This window comes from Calonectris borealis, chromosome 1 (genome assembly GCF_964195595.1).
Source record: "Calonectris borealis chromosome 1, bCalBor7.hap1.2, whole genome shotgun sequence".
NCBI classification, from domain to species: domain Eukaryota; kingdom Metazoa; phylum Chordata; class Aves; order Procellariiformes; family Procellariidae; genus Calonectris; species Calonectris borealis.
This window is the reverse complement of record NC_134312.1, coordinates 208,506,513-208,518,547: the sequence shown is the minus strand read 5'-3', so window position 1 is coordinate 208,518,547 and position 12,035 is coordinate 208,506,513. Positions and strand designations below refer to the sequence as shown.

The 12,035-nt window shown below is 46.0% G+C and overlaps 1 protein-coding gene across 1 annotated transcript in view; it reads left to right on the top strand.

Moving 5' to 3' along the window:
• The window catches only part of AMOTL1 (angiomotin like 1), a 73,152-nt gene extending 62,079 nt beyond the window's left edge, over window positions 1–11,073 (top strand). Inside the window, exons 10-14 of the mRNA XM_075140130.1 lie at window positions 2,047–2,237; window positions 3,551–3,676; window positions 5,533–5,759; window positions 6,473–6,742; window positions 8,052–11,073. Coding sequence (XP_074996231.1) covers window positions 2,047–2,237; window positions 3,551–3,676; window positions 5,533–5,759; window positions 6,473–6,742; window positions 8,052–8,155 — 918 coding nt within the window. The 3' untranslated portion in view covers window positions 8,156–11,073. The remainder of the gene's footprint in view (window positions 1–2,046; window positions 2,238–3,550; window positions 3,677–5,532; window positions 5,760–6,472; window positions 6,743–8,051) is intronic.
• The last annotated feature ends 962 nt before the right edge of the window (window positions 11,074–12,035 follow it).

Genomic DNA, 12,035 nt, shown 5'->3' with positions numbered 1-12,035 from the left:
GGTGTGAGATTTAGCCCACAGATTTGGCCAATCTTTTATTGAAAAAGCAAGGTGGGATGATGTGGGATTAGGTGGGAGCAAGGGCAATATTCATTCTGGACAAATATGATGTACTTGGTTCACAGAAACCTCTGTCCATAACAGATCTGGAGACAAATCATAGAATCATTGAATATATTGAGTTGGAAGGGACCCATAAGGATCATCGAGTCTGATGGTGTCATCATCTTCAGACAATAAATTATTTCAAATCAGTCCAGTCCAGACTGGCTAGAAGTATAGTTTTGCATTTCTGTCCCCTGTGTCCTCAGAGGGATAGCGTTATGCACAGTTATTTCTTTGCATAGATAACTTGGTCTCTCACATTGTCCTCCATCCCCAAGTCCCAAAGTCCAGTCATCTGTGAAAAGGGGGAAAAGAAGCACGGGGAGATTTCAGGGAGGATTTACAGGTTACAGCCAGCACCGAGTGCTGAATACACGGGCACTAGCAAGCAGATTTGCTGAGTGTATCAAACCTTCACTTGGGGAAAAACCAGCAACATAAGCAAAGCATGATGCTCTTGTAACTCTTGAAGGCCCCACTCATATCTCTCTCAAGAAATGTATCTGCTACCTTATTTATGAGCCATTAGTGGAGACCAAAGTAGAGGGTCTGATCCTGCTGGCAGGATGCGGCTGCAAAATAGGTCTATGGGCAATATCAGCAGTTTGCAGAGTCATGAGGTGGCTGGACCTGAGAGCATCTCCTTCTCCCTGGCATACCTAGGGCAGGGCAAGTCCCCCAGCAGCCCTCCAACGGCATCGCTGACGCTGCTCCTCCCTGGAGACCCTTCCCATAAGTCTTGGCTCTTCCTTGCTGCCATATAAGTACGTTAAGTCTTTCTTGACCTGTCCACCATGGGCTTGCTGTTCCTGTCTTCTTCCAGTAACTCTTCTCAATTGTCCCTTAGCTGGCTCTCCTCCAATTTAAAAAAGAAGTTACATGGATATGACATGCTAATGCTGGTGTAAATGAAAAAACATTTGAGAAAATACAATTGAAATTCAAGTGAAGGTAAAACTAGAACTCGAAAAGGTTTTGTTCTTTGGGCTGGAATATAGGGACAAATCAATATATTAAGTAACTGGGATGGACTAACGACAAAGTCCTTGTCTTGGAAATTCAGGCTACATCTGCTCATTTTGGCAGAAAATTCCTCTGTAACTTACAGACTGCTTCATTTTTAATTTTTTTTTTTTGGCACTGTAATCAGCCACTGTAATTTGGGTTGCCATAGTTCTCAAATGCCTACACCAATTCCCTCTAGCAAGTTTTTAGAAGAAAGATGCTCTGACTTCACAGCTCATCTATCAGCTTTGAGAGGAGACTTCTTTTTTTACTATCTATACTTTTTGTTTTATGAGCCACAACCCTGCAACGAATCATGTTGCTTCAAGATGCCCCAACTTTTTACTTCAGAGCTGTCTTCTCTGAGTTATCAAAGTTATATCTACTGAAATATTTTCTCATCACAGAGAAAAAAGAGCTTTTTTTTCTCCTTTTTACTGGAGTCAGCAGAACAGTCAGTATTTTCCCAGCTGCTGTTTTAAATAGGTTACATGTAGCTAGGTTACATGTCACTTTTTTTCCTGCTTTTATATATAAACCCTCTGGTAATAACTGCCTGTCCATACCAAGTACTGCCCAGCCATGTGATGAAGTCCCAGCAAGAAGAGTATCTTTTAAAGCTTCATTGCTTCTTTTTCCTATCAGCTTTTTTTCCTACCTTTTCCTTGGCTTGGGGTATCCCACAAAATCCCTGCACATCCAGGGAGCAACCAAATCCCTGCTTCTGTCAGCATGGTCTGGAGAAGCGTGTGCTGGGCTTGCGCACATGGTCAACCTGCCTGTCCTCCTGCACCGTAAGGGGTTTAGCCTGGGGTTTCCCCTTGCCCCTGTCAAAACACATGGGGATGTCTGTGAGCTCCAGAGAAGACGTGGGGAAAAAGAGCCAGTAGCTCCCATACTTGGCAGGAGGTGATATCTCGCTGTTTCCACCGGCAGAGGCAGGGCAGCTACCAGGCGAGCAGCCTCCCGGAGCACAATGCCCCGGCCCTGATGGAGCTGGTACGGGAGAAGGAAGAGAGGATCCTGGCCCTGGAAGCCGACATGACCAAGTGGGAGCAGAAGTACCTGGAGGAGAGTACGATCAGGCACTTTGCCATGAATGCTGCAGCCACAGCTGCAACGGAGAGGTAAGATGTTGCTGCAAGCGGGCAGCTCTGTTCGCAGCGGAAAGCATGGGGGAATAATAAGGAATGGATATTTTCTTACGGCTGGATTTTGCGTACCTTTCCCTGCTGAGTTGCACTGCCAGGGTTAATGCACCTCTCCGTGGTGTTATTCCAGTGGGATACAATAGTCGGTTAAGACAGGATTTACCCTTCTGACCAGATCCAAAGGTTTATCAAATCCAGGTGCCAGACTTCAAGCCATGGCCTCAATGGTAAAGTCTCGGGCTGCCAAACTGCACAGCATAGGTAAGGCAACTCCTCCCCGCCGCACCGACGGAGCAAGGAGGGACTGTTGGTATATGGCTGCATCCGTCCCACGGTCTGCAATGTGTTTGTTTAACCTAGTTTTAAAAACCTGTACTGAGGGAAATTTTGTGGCCTAAGTCCGCTGTTTCACCGCTTCATTAAGCTTCAAAATAAAAAGGTTCTCCTGATCGCTAAGCTAAACCTCTTTACTGCAAATTACCTCGATTGATTCTTGTCCTTCCCAGGTGTATGTGATGAACAACAGATCACTGTCAACATTGTAACAGCCTTGTAAATATTGGAAGACACATATCCCCCCTGTTGTATCTTCCCTGGGCTGAACTAACTTACTTCCTTCAGCCATTTTTCACATGTCCTGATGTAAACCCCTTTCCATTTGACTGGACTGTTTCCAGTTTGCCTGTGTCAAAGCGTGGTGCCCAAAAGCACATAAGGCACTGCAGTGAGGCTTTCCAGCAACGAGGAGGACGGGATATTTAACTTCTCGCCGCAGTTTCTTAGAAGCCAAATCCCCTGAAAATGTCCTAAAATGAGATTTACCTTTGAAATGCGGTTGAGTGCACGACTCAGGATGATCCGTTTCTTTTGCGCTCCAGTCTAGGCAGCAATTCCTGTGCTATTTTTCACCTTCCAGAGTGTGCAATTTTGTTTCTTATTTGTGATGTAGTCTTGTTGACTTGGGACCATTTCCTCGGTGAGTGAGTCCGTCTGGTGTCTGACCCTGTCTCCAGGACGGTTGTTAGCCCCATGGGGTTCGCCCACAATTTTAGCGTGCTCTCTGTTCCATCAGCCCGGTTATTTAATGGCGTTAATGACTAAACCCAAGCCAAGAGTAGACCGCAGCAAGGCAACCCAACACAAGATAGCTGTCTGCTTGACAGGCAACAATCAGTAGCTTGCTCTTTGAATGTGGGTTTGGGGTTTTCTTTGCAAGGATCAATCTCACTTGCAAAAGCTGCCCTTGCAGTCTCAGGAGCCCGACTCACCGTGTTGAACCACTTTGCCAGGGACACCTCAGCCCCGAGCCACTCACGCAACGGCAGCTACGGCGAGAGCGCGCTGGAGGTGCGGGGCTGGCAAGAGGAGGAGGAGATTGTGCAAGCCAACCGGCGCTGCCAGGACATGGAGTACACGTAAGGGGCCGTTGTGCCGTACCTGCTCGTGGTGGGGTTTGGGCTGGGTTCACATAAACCAGGATGGCCTTCTGTTCCTTCATGCCCGCCTGCAAAGGATGGGCTTAGCTTCACTTTGACGTAGTTTTGCTCTTCTGCATTAAAACGGATTAAAGAGTTGCTGTCATTAGATAACTTCCTCCCTACCTTCCCGTTAAACCTTCTCTGTGCTAAAAACGACCTTCTTACAAAACAGAGGCTCTTACACTATTAAAAGTAGGTTGGCATGCGAGGAAGCTGAATGCTTGTTTAATCTTGGTGAAAATCCCCCTCTGGAAGCAAGAGCGTCTGGTCGTAAAAGCTGAAGTTGTAATCCCGCTCCTACGTAATCAGCAATGCGAGGGCTTGCCTTTGCCTTGCTCTTCGCTCCTTGCCTGCTTATTGCTCTTTCTAGATACACTAATTTTCCCACATCCAAGTTGATGATGGTCACATTGGCATTTAGGAACAAACCTGCAAAATTTAGCACCACGAGCACCACTAAAAAAGATGAATTTACAAGTGTAGAAGATACAAAATAAACTTTTTTGGGCACAGCCAGTCAGCGAGAGTAACGTTCGTTGTTGCAGATACTTCTCCATTTTCAGCACACAAGTGGACATGTGGCCATGTAGTTCAGCATTAGACCTGGGCAGTATTTTTAATCCAGACTTTTTTCCTGTTGAGAAGTGGCCTTTTGATGAGTAAAAATCCTTTGAGAAAGTTTGTGTATTCCTCTAGGTTTTTACTGAAAAACTGTTTAAAATCTGTGCTTCAATGCTGGCTTCCCCACAAAAACACTGGTCTGCAGACACTTTTATAAAAAGATATATTTGTTGCTTGTGGAAAATATCAGTGATTGTTTTTACTGGGTTTGGTTTTTGTTTTCTACTCACAGATGCAAGCTAATCCTGCTTCCAGTGAAGTAATGGAATTTTGCCATTGGCTTCATTAAAGATAGATTAGGATCTTGTGTTTCCATTGCAAATTAGATATCTTATTATGAAAACTAACACCAACATGAAGTTACTAGCTATCTCCCTTGTACGTATACGTTTTCCAGATGCGGCATTTTGGCTTTCACTGCTTCACAAAATGCAGCTGCATTGGACTATGTATTGTACATCACAGTCAAGCTATAATCATCTGGCTGTCATATCGTACATGTACAATAATTTTTTTTTAAATGTGGTTTTGTAGTCTTCGGTATGATTTGGTGTTAATCATTCCTGGAGAAAAGTCTCAGATAATCCTATTTTTTTGTGATTTGAGAGTCTTTGGGGTCTGTATGAGAGAAGTAGCGAGCTTTGCTCGGCTCTGCACACCGTGTGCTGATTGTTTCTGCAGGTGAGGGAGAAGCAAGAGCCCAGCAGAGCTATTAGAAGGGAACCTTTCCGCTCGCTTCAGCAAGTCTTTACTCCAGCTGATGACAGACCCGAATCGTGGGGTTAACTCGGCCTGCCAAAGGAGGGTTTCCAGATTTGGCCCCAATGTATTACAGGGGTGGAAATTGCCTCTGTATTCTGATGAAGGGAGCAATCTGCAGCCCAGTCAGGATACTGCCCTTGTTGCTTCCACTGGGTTGGTAAAGCCACAGCAATAGATGTGTTCAGTTAACCTTGCGGAAAAGAGTTCCCAGTTTTGGCTTAATAGCTAGAAAAACTGCCTGTTTCGAAGTGCATGGTTATCCTCAGAGGAGCTGGTGGGAGCTGCCTCGTCCAAGTCACTCAAAACCAGAGGGGACGGAGCAGCAGGGCACATTCCCGAGACCCATCCTGCCCAGGGTGGGGAGAGCTGCCCATTCCATTCCCATAAGCAAGGCATTCATATTTTGGCAGAATAAAGAATCTCCATGCAAAAATAATTGAGAAGGATGCCATGATCAAGGTCCTTCAGCAACGGTCACGGAAGGACCCTGGGAAAGCCGACAGCGCCAGCCTGCGACCAGCTCGGTCCGTCCCTTCCATTGCTGCTGCTACGGGTGCGCATTCGCGCCAGACCTCACTCACCAGCAACCAGATAGCTGAGGAGAAGAAGGAAGAGAAGATCTGGAAGGGAAGCATAGGTGAGCTTAGTTTCTGCTTAAGCTTTGGCTCATCCATCACTTCATCCTAATCCTTCTGCTTGAGCTTAGCAAAAGTGATCCTGGCCATGGCACACATTGCCCTGATGGCTCATTTCCAGAGCACTTTCCATGGGAAGAACATGTGTCCTTGTGCTGAAGTCAAAAATTAGTCATTTTTTTACCTTGCATTGTATCTTAATTATATCTTTAATCATATAAAATCATTCTGCACTGATTATAGAAAGCCATAGTTGGGGGAAAGCCTACCAGAAACAAGCAGATGATGTTTGCAACTTTGTAGGAGTAAATAACAAATTTGGGCTAGAAAAAAAGCCTGGTTAAACCAGAGGATGAGAATCCCTTTGGGTAGGAGTGCATGAGTGATGTGGCAGCTAAATGGGAAAGTGAGTGCAGGACTGTGGTTTGGGGCCACATGGAACAGGGTATATGGAGTGTGTGAGGCAGTGCTGGGGGTACCACTAGGACATGCAGAAGGGGATGCAGGAAAGGGCAGCTGCTCTCAAAAGGCTGATTTGTAGGAAAGTACTATGTAGATGTCAGGAGAAGAACAACAGGCAGTGTCGAGGGGAAAAGCTAAGCTGAGCTAAAGGGCTGGAGACATATCCAGACCAGTGCCTTGTAGCTCTGGGGTGGGACAGGGGGACAGCATTTACGTTTGAGCCGGGGTGTGACTGACCACCACGTGTTTTCAGGCCTGCTCTTGGGGAAGGAGCACCATGACCACCCACCAGGACCCTCGCTGCCTCCTCCGCTGCCCTCCTTGTCCTGCATGCCCGTCCCAGCACCGGTGGCCTCCCACACGAAGACGGGCAGCAAAGACAGCAGCACCCAGACGGACAAAAGCGCCGAGCTCTTCTGGCCTGCTGCCGCCTCCTTCCCCGGCCGTGGACGGCTGGGTACCACCCCGTCGCACAGCCCGTCCCCACGGCCCCCAGGGACACGAGTGGCCGGCGAGAAACTGGGTGAGCTCTGCCAGATCCCCACTTTGGTGCGAAATGCCAGCACCCCAGGGCTCTCAGCGGATCCCCAGAGACACCCCAGCATTGATGCCTTCACAATTTATAAGGTGGTGGGGAGGTTTCTTCAGGGAAACTAAAATTGTGGGGAGAGAACTTTCCAAGGTTGCCTAGTCTGGCTTTGCAGAGCTTCATGCTCGGCAGCTTCTGTAAAGCTCCGCTTGCCTGCGGCAGGCAGAGTTTCCAACAAATGCAATTATTCATGCTGCCAGAGATAAAATTACAGAGTTTCACACCTTGAAAACACTCCACACCTGCTCACGTGCTTAGACCCTTCTCTGTTTTTCAACTTAAACCATGGTTAGTGGAGGCATTAACCTTGTGCCTAATTTTTAAAGGAAACCTGGGGGCAAATAGTAAGGAGAAAGTGGAGATTTGGGGGGGGGAGGTAAAGAAATACAATTTTAATTATTTTTGGAAGGTGGAAACTGGTGGTTTGCAGCAAGGGAGACATATATTTTACACAAATTGTTTTGAAAATGCCAGTTTCCTACACATCCATCTTGTCTCGAAAGCAAGCCTTCCCTGTAAAAATATGCCATGTATCATTAATAGGGCTGAATATCACTGATTCCTTGAAACTCTGGATTACTGTGTTTTGGGCAATCCAGATGGGAATTTGTTTCCAGGTACTCTTAAAATAGCCTTTCAAGCTGCTTGTAAGAAATTAGAGTCCTCCTTCTCCCTGAATTTGACTTTTGAGAACTATGGTGATGAAGATAAACACCTAACAACATGTATCATACATTGTGATAATCGGCCATATACCTTCTCTTAGCCCATCCCACTGGCAAAGTAATACATTTTAGATTAAACAACCTACCTGATTATTTGTGTACTGCCTTCGTGATGTTTTAAACTCCTAAATTTTGTACCTGATGCAGAATCGGAGCATACGTGTGGAGAGATACTGTGGATCAGATGACAAGTAGTAACTTGGTAGAGTGATGTAGACCTTTCACAAATGCCTGTTTCTCTCTAGGGCCACAGCTAAAGAGGTACTTTGGTCTGTATCTCTTAAAAACCACCTTTCGCCTGCCCTTGGGGTCTGTGGACACGAATACACCTATTTCATTGTGCAGGGAATTCAGCATGACATGTTCTCGGCCTCCTGATCAAATTTGGCTTTCAGTATGCAGGACATACGTACAGTTAAGATGTGCTCCACCACCCAAAAAAAAGGTTTTATATTTGCTTTGAACAATTTGCTGTTGGGTTTGAGCTGAAGACCAACTTTCCCTTCTTCTTGTTGCAGAGAACTCAAGCCACGGGAAGCTGTCCGACAGCAAAGGCAGAGTGAGTAGCTTGCTCCACAAGCCCGAGTTTCCAGATACGGACATGATGGAAGTCCTCATCTGAGCAGAGGATGGCGTCTCTGGGGTTTTGTGTGCATACAGCCAGGTCCAAGATGGTCCTCGGTGTGCCAACCTTAAAAACTAACCCTGAGAGTTTGAAGAAAGATAGAGAAAGTTTGTGCCTGAAACGAAGCTTGAGTCTGATATGTTGAGACTTTGGACCAGGCGAGAAGTCAAGAGTGCTGAAGATGATGGTTGAAATGAACGTCTGGGATTTTCTGAGCAGAAAGGGGCGTTGAAAACAGAATGTGGCGTGAGAAGGGGATCGTTGAGGGAAAAGGAAACTGCATTTTCTGGTGTAAAGAGGAGGTAGCGAAGTTACAGATTGGGTGCAAACTGCCACTCTGTTTTCCTGCCTCTCTGCAGCCAGAACAGGGAGTGAAATCCTGGCTCTTTTGAGCGAGTTTCTGAATAACCCAGGAGAAACTTGCATCTCCCTCAATATCAATTCATTTCTCAAAAGTATTCACTGCTTAATTTCGGTGAAATTCGGTCCGTAGATGTACACAGCAGGTTCTTGTAAGTATTTGTTTGAAGTGGTGTGGTTTTCCTGGGCAGGCAGGTCAGGTGCCTCTTTACTGGCTGGACAAGTGTTGCTCTTGGAGCTGGATTTACAGTGCAAATATTCGTGTCTTGCAACCTCAGAGCTTGCTGGGACTTCTGTTTTTGGTAGGAGCAGTTGTTGGCTGGAATTCCCATGGAGGATGAAAGTAGAGCGGGGGGAGGAGGACCCTGCTGAAGCAATCCCTTTTGTAAGGATGGGAAGGTTCCAGGAGGGAAAGTCGGTGGAAGATCCCGGCAGCTCCCCGAAGGGTTGTGCAGTGCAGAAGCTCATTCAGAGAGGGGTCACATGGGAGCGTTACCAGTGGAGTTAAGCTGGGCTTGCATGTGAGATCAGAAGATGCTTCTAACTGTGCACGGTTCATAGTAGTGGAAGCATCAGTGTGTTTGTGGTAAGAACAGGATTTTTCTTTATTTTTGAATACCTACAGCCAAATCCTACCTTCCTTGAGCATACAAACCTGCCGTTCAAGCTGACATGGGGCTGGGCATTAAGGGGTGTAGGATCAGGCCGGGAAGAGTTTAACTGCAAAGCAAAGCATGAGCATCATCTGGTTTCTGTGCTGAGCTGCAGTTTCTTTTCACCTTGTTTTACCCAGGGTGGAACATTTCTCATTTTCAGCTTAGTCCCTGATTTCTGTAAGAAGTGGCGACTGTCTTTGTAAGACAGCCAACTCACCAGCAGTGTTAATCATGGCGTACCCTTTTCTTCATGCATTGCACATGCTGATCAGGCAGTTTTCTTCTTGGAGGTATTTTTGTAGTGGCTTTGCTGTTCTTGAACCTTGTGGTGCACCGTAACGACATTAGGAAGAACTTGGCTTTGGGAAAAAGGGTGATGGGATTTTAAGTGAAGCTGCCTAGAATGGAAAATTGATGGATGCTGGAAGTAATCGCGTGCTCAGGGCTGGCTCAAGGTCACCCCTTCCTGTAGGTATCGGATCAGAGCACTTGATTGTGAAAACACCAGGCACTTTAAACTTTGCTTTCGCTGAAAACTGAAGTACTTGCAACCTCAATGCCTGCAGGGGCCAGAGCCCTGCGCTCAATACTGCCTGGCTGATGCTTGTTTTTTTAAAAAGAAAATTGCTATGTTAAACCTATGCACTTATTTTTGCATGTACATAGAATTAGACATATATCGGTGTCACCCGCTTTTGATTTTTGCACTTGTTAAACGAAGTAGTGGTAGGTAGGTTGTGTGGGCAAGCGAACTGTGTGTTTCGAGTATTAGCAGCTTTGCATTGTGAAACCAAATGTGTAAAACCCTTGGAAGATGTTACGCAGCTTAATATATGCCTTGTAAAATAATTTTTTTTTCTCTAAAGTTAATTTAAAGATTGTAAGTGTTTGCATAAAAGCCGGGCCTGCGCATGGCAGCAGCGCTGACCCACCTCTGTGGCCCTTCCCCGAGTGTCTGTGGTGGGAGCAGGGCAGGAGGAAGACAAAACAAGGGGATACGAGTAAAACAATGGGGAATATTTCATTTCATCATTTTTCTCCAAGAAATAAGGATACCCAGGTGCTTGGAAGTCCATAAGCATTTTATTACCGGCTGTATTATTTCTTTTGATGAAACTATTTAATAATTTGTGTACAGGCAGACAGCTAGGTGTCAGCCACATCACAAATGTCAGATCACCGTGTGTGATGTGGCTTTCAGTTATGTTTGGTAGTGGTGCAGCTCAGCTTCTCCAAGTTGGCTAGAGTACAGCACTCCTCCTCCTCGTGGAGACCACAGTCCCTCCAGTTTCTGGTATCCCAAAGTGTGTTTACAACCGATGCTGCCCCAGATTCATGGTCACATATAAGAAACCGTTTGTTAAGAGACTACGGTGTAGGCAACTCTCATTTGCTTTTGGAGTCCCAGCTCAAATAAACTCGAAGGTTCATTCTCCTCAATTGTGTTGAACTCAAGAGATGTTAGTTTTCCTGGAGGGAAGGTCTGGAGGACCAGTGGGTCTCCCCCCAGCCCGAGCACTAGCAGGACTTGCGTGGAGCACTACTGCCATAAATCAGCCCCTCTCAGCAGAGCGGTGCAACTCCGTTTGTGCTGGTTTTCCCAGCTCTTTGAACTGTTTTGTGTTTTGGGAAACTGTGCTGTAGCCATTCCAGGTAACGTTGGTAACTAGTTGTAAAATACTGTCATTTTTTATTGTCGTTGGTTGTATAGAGAAGTTGGTGTACAGTGTTGTACAGCTGGAGCGTTATTTGTACATAGGGGGGAAAATGAAGAACGTTTTGTGTCACCCACAGCAAATATTGATATTGTTGGTCAGCCAAAGATTTCTTATTCTTTGCTGTTTAAACTTGTGCCTTAATATTGTATATAATAAATGTATAAACATGTTTCTTTTCTCACTTTTCCAGTGTGAATATATTCAGTCCCCAAGAAGAAAGGACTTTTAAAATAATTCTCTAAGCTTTGCACACAACGTGCTAAGACTAAGAAGTGATACCTTGGGGATTTTAAGGTTGCGTCTCCTCTGTTTCTCATAGCTGTTAATGAAGGGCCCCACAGCAGGTGCCATCGGTAGGTGTATGTGGACACAAAATCATTGGGTCTGCAAAGCAGAGGATCAAACTGAGAGCTTTGCCAAGCAAGAAGAGCAGGATTTTAGCGAGCTCATCTTCACCTGAAGGAAATGAGGTGGAAACTTAATGAGACATTTTGGCGAAAATCTGAAGGTCATTTAGCTCTACATTCCCGCTAAGCATAACATTCCCATTGATTTTGTTGTTGTTGTTGTTCTTGAGGGTCTGGGGCTTCTTTATTTGACAGGTGTTGGATCAGTGTGAGTGAGATACCTAAATACCTTTTGATCTATATATTCTTGAATTACTGTAACGTCCTCAGTAAGGAATAAAGATCAGGTCCCATTTCAAGCTGTTGTTGTGTGGGCAAAGGGAGTGCTCCGGCCCGGTGGAAATACTGCTCGTATGTTTGCTTATGCAACTGAAATGAACTGGGGGAGGGGAGCAAAAGTTACCCAAGTGTCTGGCTGTGAGGAAGGGAGGTTTGCTCAGCAGGCTCTCACATGCTCTTGAAAGTGTCTGTTAGAAAATTCCTGAATCAGGTCCCAGGGAGCTGCAGGCATGAAAGGCATGAAAGCCACTAAGGGCATCTCTCCCCTATGCGCTCTGCTCTGCCTGTCCCAACCTCCTCTCCCCAAATCCTCACACACATTAAAAAAACAACTTGTTCTTGGGCAGGAGTGTGTCAGCAAAGACCCAGGGGGTTTGCAGAAACTCGAGCAGCGGTTTGCTTCACCAATATCCCAACACCTTGTGTTCCCTGTGCGAGCACAGGTCGGCCTGACCCA